This window comes from Loxodonta africana, chromosome 1 (genome assembly GCF_030014295.1).
Source record: "Loxodonta africana isolate mLoxAfr1 chromosome 1, mLoxAfr1.hap2, whole genome shotgun sequence".
Lineage (NCBI taxonomy): Eukaryota > Metazoa > Chordata > Mammalia > Proboscidea > Elephantidae > Loxodonta > Loxodonta africana.
This window is the reverse complement of record NC_087342.1, coordinates 168,516,380-168,539,974: the sequence shown is the minus strand read 5'-3', so window position 1 is coordinate 168,539,974 and position 23,595 is coordinate 168,516,380. Positions and strand designations below refer to the sequence as shown.

The 23,595-nt window shown below is 41.1% G+C and overlaps 1 protein-coding gene across 9 annotated transcripts in view; it reads left to right on the top strand.

Annotated features, from left to right (window-relative positions):
• The first annotated feature begins 22,100 nt into the window (after window positions 1-22,100).
• The window catches only part of HACE1 (HECT domain and ankyrin repeat containing E3 ubiquitin protein ligase 1), a 111,885-nt gene continuing 110,390 nt past the window's right edge, over window positions 22,101-23,595 (top strand). For all 9 annotated transcript variants that reach the window (XM_023543336.2, XM_023543321.2, XM_003404321.4 and 6 more), the window contains exon 1: window positions 22,101-22,377. In XM_023543336.2, coding sequence (XP_023399104.1) covers window positions 22,302-22,377 — 76 coding nt within the window. In that variant the 5' untranslated portion in view covers window positions 22,101-22,301. The remainder of the gene's footprint in view (window positions 22,378-23,595) is intronic.

Sequence of the window (23,595 nt, the reverse complement as noted above, 5' to 3'; positions counted from 1 at the left end):
AAGCTATGAAATCACAGAAGACAAGCCCCTAACTCATGTGGGGAACAGAATGGGCTGAGTCTTGAAGAGAAAGTAGGACTTAAGCAGGTAAATGAGGTTGGAAGGACATTCCAGGCAAAGGCAAGAGCAATACAAAAATGTGATGATGTTTGAGAGGACAATGCATTTGGACAACAACAAATATTTTGTCATGATTGGAGTGAAGGGCTCACATAGCAGAATACTGAAAGAAGCTGGAGCTGAAAATAAGGTAAATGAAGAGTTTCCCATGCTGTTCTAATAGCCTAAACTTTACTCTGAATGTGATGAGGATCCCCTGATAGGCTCTAAGTAGAGGAATAATATGATCAAATATTAGAAAGACATACGTGTGATTAGCAGTGTGGAAGACTGATTACAGGAGTGAGGCCTAGCACAGGGTAATCAAGCAATACACTATAGCAATAATTCAAAGATGAAATGATGAAGGTCCAATTATGGCTATGAAAATAGGGATGGAGATAAAAGGATAGATTTCAGAAATGTTTAAGAGGAAAAAAGTCAACCCCACTGTAAGACCAATTGGATATAGGTATGAACAATTCAAAGGTGATGCCATGATTTCTGGCTTGCGCATTTGGATGGATGTAGATACGGACTAAGACAAAGAACGCAGGTGGAGTAGCAATCTTGTGGACATTTATAGCTTTTTGTTGCTGCCCAGTATCCCTTCTTTTTGGGGGGCAACTCCCCATAGTATAACCCTTGGCTACAGTCAGAGACTGCCTCCTACTACAGAAGGGTAGATCTACTTTCCGGGCCTCTTTTGCAGCTAGGCCACAAGCACATGTCCTAGGTTCAACCAATCAGATGCTCCTGCCCCAGAGTTGGACTGGAAGCCAATGATATAAAGAATGGATTCTCCAATCCATTCTAGTGATGGCTGTGGCATCCAGTGTTTGTCATCAGCAACAAACAGCTGATAGCAAATGTGTCCCTGTGATGTCTGGCATTCATCAGCAGTCACAACAGATGTTTCTACATGTCTAGAGTTTTCTGGACAAATTTTACCAAAACTTGGCTCCTGGACCAAAAGCAAGGCTTTGCTGCTATTGTTCTTAGGTGCCGTCGAGTCGGTTCTGACTCATAGCTACCCTATGCACAACAGAACGAAACACTGCCTGGTCCTGAGCCATCCTTACAATCATTGCTATGCTTGAGCTTGTTATTGCAGCCACTGTGTCACTCCACCTCGTTGAGGGGCTTCCTCTTTTCCACTGACCCTATACTCTGCCAAACATGATGTCCTTCTCCAGGGACTGATCCTTCCAGACAACATGCCCAAAGTACGTAAGATGCAGCCTTGCCATCCTTGCTTCTAAAGAGCATTCTGGTTGTACTTCTTCCAAGACAGATTTTTTCGTTCTTTTGTCAGTCCATGGTATATTCAATATTCTCCACCAACGCCACAATTCAAAGGCGTCAATTCTTCTTCAGTCTTCCTTATTCATTGTCCAGCTTTCACGTGCACATGATGCAACTGAAAATACCATGGCTTGGGTCAGGCGCACCTTAGTCTTCAAGGTGACATCTTTGCTCTTCAACACTTTAAAGAGGTCCTTTGCAGCAGATTTACCCAATGCAATGTGTCTTTTGATTTCTCGACTGCTGCTTCCATGGCTGTTGATTGTGGATCCAAGTAAAATGAAATCCTTGACAACTTCAATCTTTTCTCCATGTACCATGATGTTGCTCATTGGTCCAGTTGTGAGGATTTTTGTTTTCTTTATGTTGAGGTGCAATCCATAGTGAAGGCTGTGGTCTTTGATCTTCACTAGTAAGTGCTTCAACTCCTCTTAACTTTCAGCAAGCATGGTTGTGTCATCTGCATAACGCAGGTTGTTAATGAGTCTTCCTCCAATCCTGATGCCCCGTACTTCTTCATATAGTCCAGCTTCTCAGATTATTTGTTCAGCATACAGATTAAATAGGTATGGTGAAAGAATATAACCCTGATGCACACCTTTCCTGACTTTAAACCAATCAGTATCCCCTTGTTCTGTCTGAACTACTGCCTCTTGATCTATGTAAAGGTTCCTCATGAACGCAATTAAGTGTTCTGGAATTCCCATTCTTTGCAATGTTATCCATAGTTTGTTACGATCCACACAGTTGAATACCTTTGCATAGTCAATAAAACACAGGTAAACATCCTTCTGGTATTCTCTGCTTTCAGCCAGGATCCATCTGACATCAGCAATGATATCCCTGGTTCCACGTCCTCTTCTGAAACCGGCCTGAATTTCCGGAAGTTCCTTGTCGATATACTGCTGCAGCCGTTTTTGAATGATCTTCAGCAAAATTTTGCTTGGGTGTGTGATATTAATGATGTTGTTCTATAATTTCCACATTTGGGTGGATCACCATTCTTGGGAATAGGCATAAATATGTTCTCTTCCAGTCAGTTGGCCAGGAAGCTTTCTTCCATATTTCTTGGCATAGACAAGTGAGCACCTCCAGCGCTGCATCTGTTTGTTGAAACATCTCAATTGATATTGCATCAATCCCTGGAGCTTTGTTTTTCTCCAATGCCTTCTGAGCAGCTTGGACTTCTCCCTTCAGTACCATTGGTTCCTGATCATACGTCATCTCTTGAAATGGTTGAACATTGACTAATTCCTTTTGGTATAATGACTCCGTATATTTCTTCCATCTTCTTTTGATGCTTCCTGTGTCGTTTAATATTTTCCCCATAGAACCCTTCACTATTGCAACTCGAGGCTTGAATGTTTTCTTCAGTTCTTGCAGCTTGAGAAATGCCGAGCGTGTTCTTCCCTTTTGGTTTTCCATCTCCAGCTCTTTGCACATGTCATTATAATACTTTGCTTTGTCTTCTCCAGCTGCCCTTTGAAATCTTCTGTTCAGTTCTTTTACTTCCTCAATTCTTCCTTTTGCTTTAGCTGCTCGACGCTCAAGAGCAAGTTTCAGAGTCTCCTCTGACATCCATCTTGGTCTTTTCTTTCTTTCCTGTCTTTTCAGTGACCTCTCGCTTTCTTCATGTATGATGTCCTTGATGTCATTCCACAACTCGTCTGGTCTTCAGTCGCTAGTGTTCAATGTGTCAAATCTGTTCTTCAGATGGTCTCTAAATTCAGGTGGGATATACTCAAGTTCATATTTTGGCTCTCATGGACTTGCTCTGATTTTCCGGTAGTTGTGGTCAATTAGTCCTTTGGACTAATCTTTCCCTTGTATCTTCAGTTTTCTTCATTCTCCCTTGCTCCCAATGGAGTGAGACCAATATCTTAGGTGGCCGCTCACAAGCTTTTAAGACCCAGATGCTACTCACCAAAGTAGAATGTAGAATATTTTCTTTATAAAGTATGTTATGCCAATTGAGCTAGATGTTTCCTGAGACCATGGTCCCCATAGCCTTCAGCCCAGTAATTCAGACCCTCAGGGAATTTGGATGTGTCTATGGAGCTTATATGACCTAGCCTTGTACAAGTTGTGCTGGCTTCCTCAGTATTGTGTACTGTGTTACCCTTCACCAATGTTACCACTTATTTTTTGTCTGTTTAGTGTTTTTCCATTCCCATCTCTTCCCTCCCTTGTAACCATCATAGATTGTTTCTTTTTGTGTGTAAACCTTTTCATGAGTTTTTTATAGTAATGGTCTGGTACAATATTTGTCCTTTTGTGCTTCACTCATTTCACTTAGCATAATGCCCTCCAGATTCATCATGTTGTGAAATGCTTCGCAGATTCATCATTGTTCTTTATCATTGTATAGTACTCCATTGTGTATATGTGCCATAGATTGTTTATCCATTCATCTGCTGATGGGCGTCTAGGTTATTTCCTTTTGCTATTGTGAACAATGCTGCAATGAACATGGGTGTACATATGTCTACTCATGTCGTGGCTCCTAATTCTCTAGGATATATTTCTAGGAGTGGGATTGCTGGATCATATGGTATTTCATGATTTTTCTATTTTTAGCTTTCTAAGGAAGCACCATACCATTTTCCAAAATGCTTGCACCATTTTGCATTCCCACCAGCATTGCATAAGAGTTCCAATCTCCCTGCAGCCTCTCCGACATTTGTTATTTTCTGTTTTTTTGATTTGTGCCAGTAAGGCCAAGGTGAGATATCTCATTGTGGTTTTGATTTGCATTTCTCAAATGGCTAGTGATCAGGAGCATTTCCTCATGTGTTTATCAGCCTCTTAAATGTCTTCCTTGGCAAAGTGTCTGTTCATTTCCTTTGCCCATTTTTTAACTGGATTATTTGTCTTTTTGTTGTAGGCATGTTGGATTTTCCTGCAGATTTTAGAGATTAGACCATTGTCTGATTTATAATAGCCAAAATTTTTCCCAGTCTGTAGGTTCTCTTTTCACTCTTTTGGTGAAGTCTTCTGATGAGCATAAGTGTTTAATTTTTAGAAGATCCTAGTTATCTTCTGGTGTTTATGTGTTGTTAGTTATGGTTTGTATCCTGTTAATGCTGTGTATTAGAGCCTTTAGCACTGACCATATTTTTTCTTCTATGATCTTTACAGTTTTTGGTTTTATATTTAGGTCTTTGATGCATTTTGAATTAGTTTTTGTGTATGGTGTGAGGTATGGGTCCCGTTTCATTTTTTTTTTTTGCAGATGGACATCCCATTTTGCCAGCACCATTTATTAAAAAGTCTGTCTTTTCCCCATTTGATGGAATTTAGGCCCTTGTTGAAGATCAGGTGACCATAGGTGGATGGATTTACATCTGAGTTCTCAATTTTGATCCACTGGTCAATATGTCTGTACCAGTACCAGGCTGTTTTGACTAATGTAGCTGTATAGCAGGTTCTGAGGTCAGGTCATGTGAGTCCTCCTATTTATTCTTCTTCTGCAATAGTGCTTCATTTATCCAGGGCCTCTTCCCTTTCCATGTAAAGTTAATGATTTTTTTCCCCCATCTCTTTAAGGAATGTTGTTGGTATTTGGATTGGGATTGCATTGTATTTGGAGATTGCTTTGGGTAGAACTGGAAACCCTGGTGGCATAGTGGTTAAGTGCTACAGCTGCTAACCAAAGGTTGGTAGTTCAAATCCACCAGGTGCTCCTTGGAAACTCTGTGGGGCAGTTCTACCCTGTCCTCTAGGGTCGCTATGAGTCGGAATCGACTTGACGGCAGTGGGTTTTTTTTTTTTTTTTTGGTTGGGTAGAATTAACATTTTCACAATGTTGAGTCTACCTACCCATGAGTATGGTATGTTTTTCCATTAATGTAGATCTCTTTTGGTTTCTTGCAGTAGTGTTTTGTAGTTTTCTTTGCATAGGTTTTTTACATCCGCGGTTAGATTTGTTCCTATTATATTTTTTTAGGGGGTATTATAAATGGTATTGTTTTCCTGATTTCCTTTTCATTGTACTCTTTCTTGATATATAGGAATCCAACTAATTTTCATATGTTTATCTTATACCATGCTACTCTGTTGAATCTTTCTATTAGTTCCAGGAGTTTTCTTGTGGAGTCTTTTGGGTTTTCTATGCACACTATCATAAAAAACAAACCAAACCCATGGCCATCGAGTCGATTCCAACTCATAGCGACCCTATAGGACACAGTAGAACTGACCCACAGAGTTTCCGAGAAGCGCCTGGTGGATTTGAACTGCCAACCTTTCGGTTAGCAGCTGTAGCACTTAATCACTATGCCACCAGGGTTTCTGTATAGTATCATATCATCTGCAAATAGGGACAGTTTTACTTCTTCATTACCAATTTGGATACCCTTTATTTCTGTTTCTTGCCTTATTGCTCTAGGACTTCCAGCACAATGTTAAATAGGAATAGTGATAAAGGGCATCCTTGCCTTGTTCCTGTTCTCAAAGGGATGTTTTCAGCCTCTCTCCATTAAGCAAGATGTTGGCTGTTGGTTTGGTTTAGGCACCCTTTATTATGTTGAAGAATTGCCCTCCTATTTTATTGAGAATTTTTATCAGTAATGGGTGTTGGACTTTGCCAAATGCCTTTTCTTTGTTGATAGAGATGATCATGTGATTGTTATATTTTATTTACGTGGTGACGGATTATGTTGATTGATTTTCTAATATTGAACCGTCCTTGCATACCTGGTATGAATCCTACTTAGTTGTGGTGTATTATTTTTTGGATATGATGCTGAACTCTATTAGCCAGAATTTTGCTGAGAATTTTTGCATCTGTATTCATGACAGATATTGCTCTGTAATTTTCTTTTCTTGTGGTGTCTTTGCCTGATTTTGGTATCAGCATTATGGCGCCTTCATAAAATGAATTCCTTCCTTTTCTATGTTCTGTAATAGTTTGAGCAGTGCTGGTGTAAGCGTTTCTCTGAATGTGTGGTAGAATTTACCAGTGAAACCATCTGGCCCAGGGCTTTTTATTTGTTGGGAGTTTTTTAAATTACCTTTTCAACCTCTTTTCTTGCTATGGGTCTGTTCGGATTTTCAACATCATTTTGGGTTAGTTTGGATAGGTAGTGCCTTCCTAGAAATTTGTCCATTTCCTCTAGGTTTTCAAATTTGTTGGAGTATAGTTTTTCATAGTACTTTGGTAGGATCTTTCTTATTTCAGTTGAGTCTGTTGTAATGTCCCCCATTTCATTCATTATTTGGTTATTTGTATCCTTTCCTGTCTTTCTTCTGTCAATTTGGCCAGTGGTTTGTAGATTTTGTTGATGCTTTCAAAGAACCAACTTTTGGTTTTGTTGATTCTTTCTATTGTTTTATTTATTTATTTATTTATTAACTTTTATTGAGCTTCAAGTGAACATTTACAAATCAAGTCAGTCTGTCACATATAAGTTTATATACATCTTACTCCTTACTCCCACTTGCTCTCCCCCTAATGAGTCAGCCCTTTCAGTCTTTCCTTTCATGATAATTTTGCCAGCTTCCAACTCTCTCTATCCTACCATCCCCCCTCCAGACAGGAGATGCCAACACAGTCTCAAGTGTCCACCTGATATAATTAGCTCACTCTTCTTCAGCATCTCTCTCCTACCCACTGTCCAGTCCCTTTCATGTCTGATGAGTTGTCTTCGGGAATGGTTCCTGTCCTGTGCCAACAGAAGGTTTGGGGACCATGCCCGCCGGGATTCCTCTAGTCACAGTCAGACCATTAAGTATGGTATTTTTATGAGAATTTGGGGTCTGCATCCCACTGATCTCCTGCTCCCTCAGGGGTTCTCTATTGTGCTCCCTGTCAGGGCAGTCATCGATTGTGGCCGGGCACCAACTAGTTCTTCTGGTCTCAGGATGATGTAGGTCTCTGGTTCATGTGGCCCTTTCTGTCTCTTGGGCTCTTAGTTGTCGTGTGACCTTGGTGTTCTTCATTCTCCTTTGCTCCAGGTGGGTTGAGACCAATTGATGCATCTTAGATGGCCACTTGTTAGCATTTAAGTCTATTGTTTTTCTATGTCATTTATTTCTTCTCTGGTCTTTATCATTTCCTTTCTTCTGGTGGCTATGGGTTTCCTTTGCTGTTCTCTTTCTATTTGTTTGAGTTGTGTAGCTAATGTTTTGATTTTGTCCCTTTCTTCTTTCTTTTGATGTGTGCGTCTATTGCTGAGCACTGCCTTTGTTATGTCCCAAAGGTTTTGGTATGTGTTTTCATTTTCGTTTAATAGTTGGAATTTTTTTTTATTCCATCTTTGATTTCTTTTCCAGTGGTTTTTAAGCAGGGTGTTATTCTATTTTCATGTAGTTGATTTTTTTTCCTTGCTCTTCCCGTTGTTAATTTCTACTTTGATGGTGTTGTGATCAGAGAAGATACTTGGGATTTTGTTTGGGGTTGGTTTGTGGCCTAAGATGTGGTGTATTCTGGAAAAGTTCCATGTGTGTGGGAAAAGAATGTGTACTTTGCAGCTGTTGGGTGGACTGTTGTACATATGTCTATGAGGTCAAGTTGGCTGATTGTGGCCTTTAGGTCTTCTGTATCTTTTTTTAAAATTTTTATTGGGCTTTAAGTGAACGTTTACAAATCAACTCAGTCTCTCACACAAAAACTTATATACACCTGGCTACATATTCCCAATTACTCTCCCCTATTGAGACAGCCCACTTCCTCCCTCCCCTCTCTCTTTTTGTGTCTATTTCGCCAGCTTCTAACCCCCTCTACCCTCTCATCTCCCCTCCAGACAGGAGATGCCAACATAGTCTCAAGTGTCCACCTGATCCAAGAAGCTCACTCCTTACCAGCATCTGTCTCCAACCCATTGTCCAGTCCTATTCATGTCTGAAGAGTTGGCTTTGGGAATGGTTCCTGTCCTGGGCCAACAGAAGGTCTGGGGACCATGACCACCGGGGTCCTTCTAGTCTCAGTCAGACCATTACGTCTGGTCTTTTTATGAGAATTTGGGATCTGCATCCCAGTGTTCTCCTGCTCCCTCAGGGGTTCTCTGTTGTGTTCCCTGTCAGGGCAGTCATCAGTTGTAGCCAGGCACCATCTCATTCTCCTGGTCTCAGGCTGATGTAGTCTTTGGTTTACGTGGCTCTTTCTGTCTCTCGGGCTCATAATTACCTTGTGACCTTGGTGTTCTTCATTCTCCTTTGATCCAGGTGGGTCGAGACCAATTGATGCATCTTAGATGGTTGCGTGCTAGTGTTTAAGATCCCGGTAGGTCTTCTGTATCTTTGTTGAGTTTCTTTCTAGATGTTCTGTCCTTAAACTGAGAGTGGCATATTCACGTCTCCTACTATTATTGTGGAACTGTCAGTTTCTCTTTTCACTGCCACTAGAGTTTGTTTTATGTATTTTGGAGCCCTGTCATTGGTTGCATAGATATTTTTTATGGTTATGTCTTCATGATGGATCCCCCCTTTAATCATTATAAAATGCCCGTTTTTGTCTTTTATGGTGAATTTTATTTTAAAGGCTATTTTATCTGAGATTAGTATTGCCACTCCTGCTCTTTTTTGGTAGCTGTTTGTTTGATATATTTTTTTCTCAATGTTTAATCAATTTGTGTCTATATTTCTAAAGCGTGTCTCTTGTAGACAGCATATTGATAGATCCTGTTTTTTTATCCATTCTGTCACTCTCTGTCTCTTTATGGGCGCATTTAGGCCATTTATGTTCATTGTAATTATTGATACATGTGAGTTTATTGCTTCCATTTGGTAATGCTTTTTGTTTTGTGGTGCTCACATTTTCTTTGTTCCTCTTTAGTCTCCTGTGCTGAATTCTTTTTGCTGGTGGTTTTTTTTTTCTTTTTGTATGTTTTGTGTTTACTGAGACTTTATGTATTTCTTCTTCATTTTCATGAATAGATTTGTTAACTTTCTTTGTGGTTTCCTTAAAATTTACCTTTATCATCCTAAGTTTGAGCAGTCTTTTATTACTTGGTATCTCACTGCCTTCCTCTTCATTAGAAAGTTCTATATCTATACCATTTATCCCCTTTTTTATTATGTGACATTGTTGTCATTTACAGATTAACCTCTCTGGTTCCCTGTTGTAAATCTTTTAGTTTGATTAATCCTTGAGAGTTCATCACTTAAGTTGGTATCTGGCTAATGCAGTCTTGTGTTCTAGATTCAGGCTGTCATCTGATGTTGTTTGCTCTCTAACTGAAGGAGTCCCTTCTTGCAAGTTTGGTTTCGTTTTTACATATTCCATTAATTTCTGTTTATTTGGAAATGTTCTGATTTCACCATCATATCTGAGTGAGAGTTTTGCAGGATATATTATTCTCGCTTGGCAATTTTTTTCTTTCAAGGTTTTATATACGTCATCCCATTGCCTTCTTGGCTGCATAGTTTCTGCTGAGTAATCAGAGTTTACTCTTATTGTTTCCCCTAAGCATGTGACTTTTCGTTTTTCTCAAGCTGCACTCAGGACTTTGTTTTTGGTTTTAGCAAATGTGATTATGAAATTCCTTGGTGATTTTCTTTTGGAATCTATCTTATATGGGTTCTTTGAGCTTCTTGGATGGTCAGCTTATCATCTTTTGTGATATTAGGGAAGTTTTCTGTCAGCAATTCTTCAATGATCCTCTGTGTGTTTTCTGTTTTCTCCCACTGTTCTGGAACTCTGATCGCTTGCAGATTTTTGCTTTTGACTGTATCCCACACTGTTCTCAGGGTTTCTTCACTTCTCTTCCTTCTTTTTTTCTGATTTTTCCTCAAAGTGGCATCCAAGTACCTGTGTTGGATTTTGCTGATCCTGTCTTCCATTGTTTCTGAACTGCTCCTCAGACCTTCTATGACACTGTCCATTTCTGAAATTATGTTGCTTATCTTTTGGATTTCTAATTGCTTTTTTGTACAATGTCTAGTTGTGAGTTTATTTTGGCATTTTGTTGTTGTATTATTTTCCTGAATTCTTCTATTGTTTTGCCTGTCTTTTCCATGATTTTGTCTGCCTTTTCCATGATTTTGCCTATTTTTCCTTATTTTTGTCTGCTTTTTCCTTCAACTCTGGGAGAGTACTGAATATTAGAGATTTGATTTCCTAAAAGGTAGTTCCAGTGCCTTTTATTCTACTGGAAAGTCATCTGGTGTTTTATTTTGGAAGCCTACTGAACCATCCTGTCCTTTTTTTTTCTTTTAATATGTTTTGACATTGTCTGCTGTCTTTGAGATATTCAGTAGTTATTTTCTTTATTGATTGTAGATTTGTTTGTTTCATCCTGCTTTTTTGTTTTATTTGGTTAAGTCAGAGCAAGTAGGCTGTGTGTTCCTTGTAGTTTGCTCATCTGTGGACACAATACTTCTAACCACTTTGTCCAATGGGCAGGGCCAGTCGCTCAGCTATGGTCCAGCAGGGCAGGTCCAGCTGAAGGGGAGGAGCTTGGATGGATTGTTTGTGGCACATCCTGGGGCTGATAGGGCGACGCCTGGGGTGAGTGCTGGACAGGTTCTGGTGGACCATGCCTGTGCTGCTTAGAGGTACAATGTTCAGTGCACAGTGCAGATAGGCAGGCAGGAGGTTGTGATGTGTGGAGCTAAGGGGGTATGGAAAGAAGAGAAAGAGGAGAGAGAAACAGGAGCCAACAACAAAAAACAAAAACAAAAAAAGTGCTAATGGAGCCTGCTGTTGGAGTGGCACAGGCCATGTGCTGGTGGCTTTCTAGCCAGGTAGGAAGGCATAGCTTGTCAAGAATGGACAGATACAGCATATGCAGCTAGATGGGCAAGAGAAAGAAAAGGAAGAAAGGGAGAGAGAGATAAGAAACTAGAATTAAAAAAAAAAAAAGGAGAGAGAAAGGCAAACATGGGTTGAAGGTTGGGAGAAAGGAATGTAGAGACAGACAAGAAACAGAGAGGAAAAAAATATGCCAGGTGGTTGGGAGGAAGGGAGGTAGAGACAAGAAACCAAGAAAAAAAAAGAAAAAAGATAAAAAAGAAAAATACCTGAAGGTAGACCACTGGAAATTGGTCCCTAGTTGAGCCGTGCTGCACAGCCCATCAAGAAGGAGCAGAGATGGCACACATCACCAGGTGTTCAAGAGAAGAGCAAAGAAGGAAGGTAGAGAAAGACAAGAAGTCAAGATAAAAAGAAGAAAGTCAAGGAAAAAAATTGCTCCAAGGGAGCACATTGGAAGTGATTCTCCAGCCAAGTGACTCTGTACAGCCCATCAAGAAGGGACAGAGATGGCACATAGTGCCAGGTGTTCAGGAGGATGGTAAAGAAGGAAGGTAGAGAGAGACAAAAAAACTAGAAAAGTAAATAAGGGAGAAAATAAAAAAAAGATGCCCTGAGGGAGCCCACTGGTGCGGTGGTGCAAACCATGAGAGTAACTCCTCAGCCACAAGGCAATGCACAAACCTTCCAGAAGGAGTAGAGATCGCACATGTCAATGTCACACAGCGCCAGGTATTCAGGATACAGGAGAAGAAGGAAACTAGAGACTAGTAACCTAGAAATGGAGAAAAATAGAAAAAGAAATGGTCCCAGGGATCCCACCAACATGGTGGTGAGGACCGAGGAAGTGGTTCCCCAGCCAAGTGGCACTTCACAGCCTTTCAAGAAGAAGTGGAGGTGGCAGGTGAAGCCAGGTTTTTGAAAGAAAGGAAAGGAAGGAGGTGAGAGAGAGAGAGAGAAGAAATCAAAAGAAGCCAAAAAAAGCAACAACAGCAAAAAAGAAATGGCACTGAAGGAGCCGGTTGGTGTGCGTGAGGTGAATCCAAGTGGCATGGAGCCAGCACCTCCCATGCTTAGTAACCTTGGCCCACTGGGAACTGACAGAGGCAGAGCAGGGGGAAGAAGGGTGGGGGTGGGAAAGCTTGTATTGCTGGTGACTGCGTGCTCTGTCTCTTGCTGGGAGCTCCATGAAGCTGCTTTCCTTTACTCCCTGTCCACCAATCTCCGAAAGGAGTCCAAAATGGCAAACCCATGCTGTGTTAGCTGATAAGGGACCTCCACTCAATATCTCACCTCACTCTTTGTTCTCTGTCAGTTTCTTATTCCACTCGGTGCTTGGTTGATTTCTTTGTCTCTCTTTTTGATGCTTAGGGTTCCAGAATTGACATTTGTCTCTGTATTAGTTTTTCAGGTCTTTGCTGTGGAGGGATGGCGTGGTGCTTCTGTCTATAGTGCCATGTTGGCTCTGCCTCCCTTACCATCTTTGCTTCTAATGAGTATTCTTCCTGTACTTCTTCCAAGACAGATGTTTGTTCTTCTGGCGGTTCCTGGTATGTTCAATATTCTTTGCCAAAAGTGTAATTCAAAGGCATCAATTCTTCTTCGGTCTTCCTTATTCATTGTCCAGCTTTCACATGTATATGACGCAATTGAAAACACCATGGCATGGGTCAGGCACCTTAGTCCTAAAAGTGATACCTTTGCTTTTCACTTCAAAGAGATCTTTTGCAGCAGATTTGCCCAATGCAATGTGTTGTTTGATTTCTTGACTGCTGCTTCCATGGGCATTGATTGTAGATCCAAGTAAAATGAAATCCTTTACAACTTTGATCTTTTCTCCATTTGTCATGATGTTGCTTGGTCCAGTTGTGAGGATTTGTTTTCTTTATGTTGAGGCATAATCCATACTGAAGGCTGTAGTCTTTGATCTTCATCAGTAAATGCTACAAGTCCTCCTCACTCTCAGCAAGATTGTGTCATCTGCATGTCTCAGATTGTTAATCAGTCTTCCACCAATTCTGATGCCCCATTATTTTTCATTTAGTCCAGCTTCTCGGATTATTTGCTCAGCATACAGATTGAATAAGTATGGTGAAAGGATACAATCCTGATGCACACCTTTTCTGACTTTAAACCACACAGTATCCCCTTGTTCTGTTCAAATGGCTGCCTCTTGGTGTAAGTACAAGTTCCTCTTGAGCACAATTAAGTGTTTTGGAATTCCCATCCCTTACAATGTTGCCCATGATTTGTTATGATACACACAGTAGAATGACTTTGGATAGTCACTAAAACACAGGTAAGCATTTTTCTGGTGTTCTCTGCTTTCATCCATAATACAACTGACTTCAGCAATGATATCCCTTGTTCCACATTGTCTTAGTTACCTAGTGCTGCTAAAACAGAAATGCTGCAAGTAGAAGGCTTTAACAAAGTGAAATTTATTTCCTCACAATAAAGTAGGCTAAAAGTCCAAATTCAAAGTGTCAGCTCCAGGCGGAGGCTTCCTCTCTGTTGGCTTTCTCATCAATGTTCCCCCAGACTAGGAGTTTCTTCACACAGGGACCCCAGTTCCAAAGGACGCACTCTGCTCCCAGCACTGCTTTCTTGGTGGTATGAGCTCCTCTTGTCTCTCTGCTCACTTCTCTTTTTATATCTCAAGAGATTGCCTCAAGACACAATCCAATTTTGCAGATTGACTACTGTCTCACTAACACCGCCTGCCACCTATCCACCCTCATTAACATCATTGAGGTAGGATTTACAACATATAGGAAAATCACACAATACCGGGGAATCATGGCCCAGCCAAATTGATACACACATTTTTGGGGGGACATAATTCAATCCATGACACACATCCACTTCTGAATCTGGCTTGAATTCCTGGCAGTTCCCTGTCAATGTGCTGCTGCAACCACTTTTGAATGATCTTCAGCAAATTTTACTTATGTGATACTAATGATATTGTTCAATAATTTCTGCATTCTGTTGGATCACCTTTCTTTGGAAAGGGTACAAATATGGACTATTCCAGTCAGTTGGCCAGGTAGCTGTCTTCCAAATTTCTTGGCATAGTTGAATGAGCACTTCCAGTGCTGCATCAGTTTAATGAAATATCTCAGTTGGTATTCTGTCGATTCCTGGAGCCTTGTTTTTCACCAATGCCTTCAGTGCAGCTTGGACATCTTCCTTCAGCACTATTGGTTCCTGATTATATGCTACCTCATGAAATGGCTGAATGTCAGCCAATTCTTTTTGGCACAGTGACTCTGTGTATTCCTTCCATCTTCTTTTGATGCTTCCTGCATCATTTAATATTTTCCCCGTAGAATTCTTCAATATTGCAACTTGAGGCTTGAATTTTTTCTTCAGTTCTTTCAGCTTGAGAAATGCCGAGCTGTTCTTCCCTTTTAGCTTTCTATCCCTAGGCCTTTGCACACTTCATTATAATACTTTACTTTGTCTTCTCTAGACTCCTTTTGAAATCTTCTGTTCAGCTCTTTTTTTTGTCATCATTTTTTCTTTTTGCTTTAGCTACTGTACATTTAAAAGTAACTTGCAGAGCCTCTTTTGACATCCATTTTGGTCTTTTTTTCTTTCCTGTCTTTTTAATGACCTCTTGCTTTCTTCATGTATGATGTCCTTGATGTCATTTCACAACTTGTCTGTCTTCAGTCATTAGCGTTCAGTGTGTCAAATCTATTATAAAAAAAAAAAAAATTATCAAAAGGGTCTCTAAATTTAGGTGGGATATACTCAAGGTCATACTTGGGCTCTCGTGGACTTGTTCCAATTTTCTCCAGTCTCAACTTGAACTTGCGAATGAGCAACTGATGGTCTGCTCTGCAGTTGGCCCCTGGCCTTGTTCTGACTAATGATATTGAGCCTTTCTGTCATCTCTTTCTACAGACGTAGTTGATTTGATTCCTGTGTATTCCATCTGGCGAGGTCCAAGTGTATATTCAATGTTTATGTTGTTGAAAAATGGTATTTGCAACGAAAAAGTTGTTGGTCTTGCAAAATTCCATCATTCGATCTCCAGGGTCATTTCTTTTACCAAGGCCGTATTTTCCAGCTACCAATCCTTTGCCTTCAACTTTCACATTCCAATTGTCCGTAATTATCAATGCATCTTAATTGCATGTTTGGTCAGTTTTAGATGGCAGAAGTTGGTAAAAATCTTCAATTTCTTTATCTTTGGTCTTAGCAGTTGGTGAGTAAATTTGAATGATAGTTGTATTAACTGTTCTTCCTTGTAGGCGTATGGATATTGTCATATTACTGACAGCATTGTACTTCAGGATAGATCTTGAAATGTTCTTTTTGACAATGAACGTGAAGCCATTCATCTTCAATTTTTCAATTTCTCGCATATCAGACTATATGATTATCTGATTCAAAATGGCCAATATCATCAGTTCATTTCAGCTAATGCCTAGGATATCGATATTTATATGTTCCATTTCATTTTCGACAATTTCCTATTTTCCTAGATTCATACTTCATACATTTCACATTCTGATTATTAGTGGATATTTACAGCTGTTTCTTCTCATTTTGAGTTGTGCCACATCAGCAAATGAAGGTCCCGAAAGCTTGACCCATCCATGTCATTAAGGTTGACTCTACTTTGAGGAGGCAGCTTTTCCCCAGTTGTATTTTGAGTGCCTTCCAACCTAAGAGGCTCATCTTCAGGCAATATATCAGACTTTTTTTTTTTTCCAACCTAAGAAGCTCATCTTCAGGCAATATATCAGACAATATTCCACTGGTATTCATTAGGTTTTTTTTTTCAGAAGTAGACCTCAGGTCCTTCTTTGTAGTCTGTTGCAGTCTGGAAGCTCAGCTGAAACCTCTCCACCATTGGTGACCCTGCTGGTATTTTAATACTGGTGGCATAGCTGTCAGCATCACAGCTATGTGCAGGCCCCCACAGTAGGTCAAACTGACAGATGTGTGGGGGAGACTATGGCTAAAAAAATATTAAGTAATTCACTGCACTGCATAACCCAAACACACCTTTCCTTAGCTTTCTCAGACATTCTACATTCCACAGGATCTTTGCAAATTCCATTGAACGTTCTCCATCCAGAACGTTCTCCATCCAGAATGTTCTTCATTACCCTATCTCCTTTGCCTAGGTAACTCCTATTTATCTTTTGATTCTTAGCTTACGTGTCTGTTTCTTGGGAAAACCTTTCTAGATGTTCTGAGTCTTTCATAGAACGATTTTCCTTTCTTTCAGAGTACTTCTCTCTATATTTACATATATCCATGAGTGAAACTATTTGAAAAATATTATTTCAGGAATATCTCTGTCCCCTAGTAGATTGTAGGGTAGTGTTTTTGTTTACTAGCATAGTGCTTATATCATGGAAGATAACATATTTCTGAATGGGTAAATACATATATTTTATAAATGTCTGTCTTTCTGATAATTTCAGAGGGAAAAAGATCAAAAAGTATGAAACCTTTCTAAAATGGCTTTCAGTACATAGACATTTAGATGTAGTAATAGCTGTTTCAAACAAAGATCCCATTAATGAATAAAAGATAATATGGGGAAAAGGCTTAAGTGCCAATTTAAATGATTCCCGCCCCCCCCTCCAGCCCTCTGTTTGTTCAGTACTTTTATCTGTGACTTAAATCTCCATATAGAGTGCGAGCTTGTCAGACATGTACATGTTATACAGCACAGAAGGATACAGAACACATGAGTTAATAGATGTAGAATCCCACAAGATCTTAGGAAGTTATAATAATGATCTCAATATTTGAAGATGCAGTCCAACAGAGCAATGGGATTTGATTAAAAATTTTGTTGTGCAAGCATTGAATGAGAGAGTGTGTCTTAGTGAGACCCAGGGCTGCCTCTTGAGGCTCAGCTCCAGAGTTCCTTCAGGTCTACCGGCTTCTGTGTCTCCCTTTCCTGCAGCTGCTTCCAAATCCTCAGCCTGCTTGTCTTCCACTCCATTCCCTGGGATTCTCTTCCCACCCCAGCACTGGTTTGGTCATAATCTCCCTAGTTATTCTTCTCATTGACACTGTTCTGAAGACTATTCTATTTTACAAAAGATTATTTTAAAAAAGGAGCCCTGGTGGTGCAGTGGTTAAGAGCTTGGCTGCTAACCAAAAGGTTGGCAGTTCAAATCCAGGAGCTGCTCCCTGGAAGTCCTATGGGGCAGTTCTGCTCTGTCCTGTAGTGTTGCTATGAGTCAAAATAGACTCAACGGCAATGAGTTTAGATTCTAAAAAGGGCACTATAGCCCTTTTTTTTTTGTAAATCTAACATGTACTTTAAAAAGAATGTGTATTTCTACTTCGTTACGTAAAGTGAATGTTCTACAAATGTCCTTGGATGAGGCTTGCAATTGAATTTCTCAGATATTCTCTATCTTGCCTATTTTTTTCTGCTAGCTTTATCACTTTCTGAGGGAAGAGTGTTAATTTCTACCACTGTGATAGTGGAATTTATACTTGTAATTCTGTCAAGTTGGCTTTATTTTTAGTCTATGTTGTTAGGTATATGTTCAAGGCTATTACAATGTGTATGCACCTTAGGTGGTTCTCCAGAGAAGAAAAACCAGTAAACGGTATAAATATGTATATATATAGAGAGAAAAAGACAGGTTTATATCAAAGAGATTGCCCACCTGGTTGTAGAGGCTGTAATGTCCTAAGTTTGTGGGTCAGGAAAGAGACTTCTCCCTATTCACTTAGACCCAGGGGCTGGTGAACGCAAAACTGGTAGGCTAGAGAGCAGGGCTGCTGCTCACAGGCTATGAAGATCGGTGAATCCCAGGACTGTAGGTAAGCAGCTAGCACAAGTTCCAAGAGCTGAAGGTGAGATGAACAGGAACCAGCTGCAGTATCCAGAATGAGCAAAAGCCCCTGAGCCCTGCCTGAACATCCACTTACACTCATGCAGGCCACATGCCCAAGGAAACTCTCCTTCAACTGACTGACTCCTCAGAGCAGATCCCATCATATGGGTGATCACGTAACAAATCTCAACAAGGAAGTGATCACAGTATTATACGGCTGCCAAAACACTGAGACTCATGGCCCAGCCAAGTTGACACACAATCTTAGCCATCACAATGTGTATTTCCTCATTAACTCTCTTTGACCCTAATGACGTTTTTTGCTTTAAAGTGTATTTTGTTGATATTATTAAACCAGTTTTTTTTTTTTTTTTTCAGTTAGTGTTTACCAGGTGTATCTTTTTCATTTTATGTATTTCTGCTTCACCTTGGTGGTCTCTTTGGAACAAACAGCCTTTTTTCTTTTTTGGAATCCTTTCATACAACCTAAAATCCCTGTCTTTTAACCAGTGAGTTTACTGTTTATAAAAATAAACAGTATTAGTATATTTGGACTTTTTTCTTCCATCTTATTTTTTGTTTTCATTTTATTTCATTTTTTACAGTGATTTTTCTTAGCTTTAAAAAAAATTTCTTTTTGCCTTTTGTTGTACTTTCCCCCCTTCTTTTAAGCAGTGGAATTTAAGCTTGGGTACCACCAGTAAAACCAATTTCCAAGGGATGGTGGGGAACCAACCCAGAAACAGAAAAGAGAATGTTAACACTGCCTGGCTCATGGAGGAACCTGGAGTCTTATTAGTGTAAAATTCTATGCTTTTGATAATGGAATTTTTGATACAGAATGATCTTTTAAAGCTGTCATTTAAAGTACTTGGTGTTGGGGTCCACAGGACAAGTGAGAAAATTTTCAGCTGTAGCTAATAATCTATCAGCAACTATTTGACTTTTTTGGTGTTGTCCTGAGCAGCTTCCTTCTTGATGTGATAAATGGCATTGCCCAATATGGTAGCCACTAGGTACACGTGTCTATCAAAATTTAAAGTAATTACATTTAAATATAATTTTAAAATTCACTTCCTCTGTTGCATCAGTTACTTTTCAATTGCCGGGTAGCTCCATTTGGTTAGTGGCTACTATTTTGGGACAGTAGAGATTATAGAACACTTAGATCATGGCAAAAACTTCTATTGGACAGGAGATGGTAAGCCTATAGTAGCACTGCAGCTTCAGCTATTTTGGAGCGAAGATATTTGGGAAACGGCATCATGTTGCAGAACTTAAAATTGTTCTTAATCTTCCCAGCGAAGTTGTAATATGTGGTTTGGATGAGCCAGAATAAACATTCTCCCATCATTTCCTGCACCTGTGGAAGAAATGTAGCCAGCATGGGAAACAATGCCCAGAATGGAGGCTGTTGGGTCCTCTTGCCCCTGCATGCAAACTCTAGGTTTGGTGCCCACAGGACACTGAAGGTTATTTTTATGGAGCAAACCTAACTAGTAGAGTTAAATATAGGCTGAAATGTAATTTCTCTACAGCAGTGGGAATCCTAACTGTTGGAATGGTATACGTGGGCCAAGCCAGATTACAGCATTTTCAGTTGGAGCCGGGTTACAAAGGGTTGGGCATGGCCTGGATTAGCCCATAGCATTTGTCATTCTTTTGAAGCTCTGACCTCTCCCATTTTGTTGCTAGACCGGTTTAGGTCTCATCTGAACCAACTGGTTAGTTAGTTACAGAGGTGAAGATTATGGAGGTCTGCCTGGGCCTGTGGTAACACAAGTGGTAGCTAGCTACAGGTAGGATGGCATTGTCAGGGAACACCCTTTCTAGCTACCATTTGCCCCCATATATCCTGGGTGGGCAGGTGAGTTTCTCTCTCTTTCTTCTGTAGGCCAGCCAACATACATCATCGACACTCATGTGGCCATTCATTGGAGGGACAGCTTTGCCTCTCTGAGGGAGGAGAAGTTGAGAAAGTGAAGTCCTTTGTTCTCTCTTACTCTGGCATCACTTTGGCACTGGTTATAGATCCAAAAAAAAAAGTTAACTATTCATCATCAGTGGCATCATCTTGATTCATACTATAGATACTCATTCCAACTGGACTAATTCTTTCATGTTTCAGCTGCTCAAATTGGTTTTTACCTGGACTGGTGCTCAACTTCTGTGCAGAACTGACAGTTATGATTTTCTTTTTTTTTCTTAATTTTATTGTGCTTTAGGTTATTTTGGAAACCCTGGCGGTGTAGTGGTTAAGTGCTACGGCTGCTAACCAAAAGGCTGGCAGTTTGAATCTGCCGGGCGCTCCTTGGAAACTCTACAGGGCAGTTCTACTCTGTCCTATAGGGTCGCTATGAGTTGGAATCAACTCGATGGCAGTGGGTTTGTTTTTTTTGGTTTTTAGGTTATTTTACAACACAAATTAGTTTCTCACTCAAAAATTTATACACAAATTGCTTTGTGACATTTGTTGCAATCCTTGCAATGTGACAGTACTCTCCCCCTTTACACCCCGGGTTCCCCATGTTCATTCATCCAGTTTTCCTGTCCCTTCTTGCCTTCTCTTCTTGCTTTTGGGGAGGAGTTCCCCTTTTGGTCTTATATATTGATTGAACTAAGAAGCATGCTACTCATGTGTATTAGTATGTTTTATAGGCTTGTCTACTTTTTGTCTGAAAAGTTGACTTCTGAAGTGGCTTCAGTTCTGAGTTAGCAGGGTGTCTGGGGCCATAGTCTCAGGGGTTCCTCCGGTCTCTGTCAGACCAGTACGTCTGTTTTTTTTTTTTTGTAAATTTTATTTTTTGTTCCATGTTTTTCTCCTGCTCTGTCTGGGACTCTCTGTTGTTTTCCCTGTCAGAGCTGTTGGTAGTTGTAGCTGGGCACCATCTCGTTCTTCTGGGTCCAGGTTGGTGGAGGCTGTGGTTCACGTGGTCCTTTACTCCTTTGGGCTAATATGTTCTTGCATCTTTTTTTTTTTTTTTCATTCTCCTTTGCTCCATATGGAATGGGACCAACAGATGTATATTAGATGGCCTCTTTCATTTTTTTAAGACCCAGAGGCTACTCACCAAAGTAGGTTGTAGAACATTTTCTTTATGAACTATGTTATACCAATTGACCTAGAAAGCTCCTGAGACTATGGTTCCCAGCCCTCAGACCCAGCAACTTGGTCCCTCAAGGTGTTTGGATATGTCTAATGGTTTTCTTTTCATTAATTTCTTCCACACTTTATTGACACTCTCAAGTATTTTGTAACCTACAAAGTCAAAGCCTTTGGATTTCCCACTGGGATCTGTCATCACCTTGACATTCAGTATTGTATTAAATAAACCAAAATTTTCTTTCAGGCTGTCATCATCTATATCTTCCCCAAAGTTTCAACTTCGTGTAGGGAGCTGTAGTGAATATGGGAATGCAACAAGGCACAAGATAGAATGCTCCTTCTGTCGGGAAGTCGCCCGGCAGGAGACATAGACAAAAAAAAAAACAGCTATGGTTAAGTTACAGGTCCCTGGTTTGCTGGACAATTAACCTAAAGTTTGGCAGTTTGAAACCACCCAGTGGCAAGGGGTAAGAAAGGTTCCGCAATGTGCTTCTGTAAAGATTACAGCCAAGAAAACTCTGTAACACATATAACTCTGTAACACATGTTGTCATCACCAGTCAGAATTGACTCCACTGGCTATGGCATTTAGTTTGGGAGGGAAAAAGCGACTTTTGCTTTTGATTTTATTGCTTTTTAAATGTAAATCTGAAAATAGGATATTTACACAATTGATGTTACTGGAAAATAGTTGTACGAGAACTGGGCCGATGGGGATGAATTTATCGTTAACAATTGTGCTAATCCCCAATCTGCCTTACACGGCAGTGACAACATTGAAGGAAGCTACACCTGTCCAGTTTACTAAATTAGGAGGGGGCCGTGGGTACGCCTATAAACTCTCTTCGGGAACTTTGGGTACCCCCAGCTGGCTGTGATCCGCGCTCACACAAACCTATTCCGGCGTCTGCGTGGTCCAAGCGCCGGGTCACAGGCACACCAGCATCGCTCCGCCCCCGGCGCGCCACTCAGCCGGCTAGGAACTACCGTCCCCAGAAGGCCCTGCGAGCCCGGGAGGGAAGCGGCGGCGACGGCGGCGGCAGGAAGAGCGCGAGCGGAGGCGGCGGTGGGTCACCCCCTGGGGTCAGTCCGCCAGTCGCCCGGCCCCCAAACGGAGTACGCGGCTGCGAGTTGTCTCTGTAGCCCCGGGCAGTGGGGCAGTGGTTGGAGAGAGCCTTCGCCTCCGCCCGCAGGAGGGGCCCGGGGCGGGATGTAGGGCGCTCGGCGGGGAGGCCGTCGGCGCGGCAAGGGGAGTCCGGGGGGCGCGCCGAGGATGGAGAGAGCGATGGAGCAGCTCAACCGTCTGACGCGCTCGCTGCGCCGCGCGCGCACCGTAGAGCTGCCCGAGGGTGAGCGGGACTGGGGGGCGGCGGGGGCGGGACGGGCCGTGCCGAAGTCCTCCGGGAAAACAAACCGAAACCTGAGAAAACGCCCACTTGTACTTCACTGAGCTGGGAGGGACAGAGACCCCCGACCAGCCCTCTCCCGCTGCTTCCTACTGGGCGTGTGGGAATTTGCGGGAGGGGCCGGGGAGAAGCTGGTCAGAGGCCTCTCCGGACTGTCGATGAAGGGTGTTTGGCTAAGAGGCAGAAGCATCAGCCGAATGTTGGAGACCTGGATTCAGAAACGATTACAGTTGCGGGCCCTTTTACAGTAACTGCTGGTTGGACATAGACAAATACTGCACAGATAGTGTTTACTTTTAAGCTGCAGGGGAGTTGGTGGGTAGTTAAGTAGGCTTTATTGAAAATATGGAACACTATTGTATTTTGACAAGGAACAAATAAAAGGGTGTCAAACGTCGAACATGTACTTTTAAAGTATACTTACGTACACTTTCATATGCATGCCTTTCTCACGCTTCCACTTGTATTGAGTGGAATAGGCTGGGCTGGGGCGCGTCTGCCAAGAGGAATAAGGCAAGTTCTCTGTCCTTCAGGAATTTTAGTTCAGCATTCTGGGATTCCTTCAGGACAGGTAAAACCCTGGTAATAGAAGAGTTGAGAAAGAAAGCCGTTATGTTTCCAGGCTACTGTATTCGACGTTTTAGTGGTAATGAGAGTTGGCAGTGCTGCTCTGAAGAGACTTTTGGCTCTTTATGCCCAAAGTACGGAAGGGTTAGGAGGTTATGACTGGTGAACAATTTTCTTTATTATAATAAAAAAAATTTTTTTTTATAATAGTTTATCTTATTTCATTTTTCTAAAACTCTGTTGGAATTGCTACTTTGGAGGTGATTTGTTAGTTAGGGAAGGAGGCCTCGGGAGAGAATTACCAAAGAAGTGTGGGACTGGGGACTTCGGGGATGAATTTAATGAAAAATTTTCCCATAGTCTCTATTTATGATTCAGAATAGTGATGGATTCTGTCATCTGGTTCTCAAAAAGAATTTTGTATTTGATATTTTGCTAGTATGAAGCTGATTGATTTAAAATAATCTTGATTTTAGTAACATCTTCCTGCTAAAACTTTTTTGGTGCTGTGTTAAAGGGTTCAGCTGCTAACTCAAAGGTGAGCAGTTCAAATCCCACCAGCCTTTGCGGGAGAAAGATGTAGCATCTGGTTCT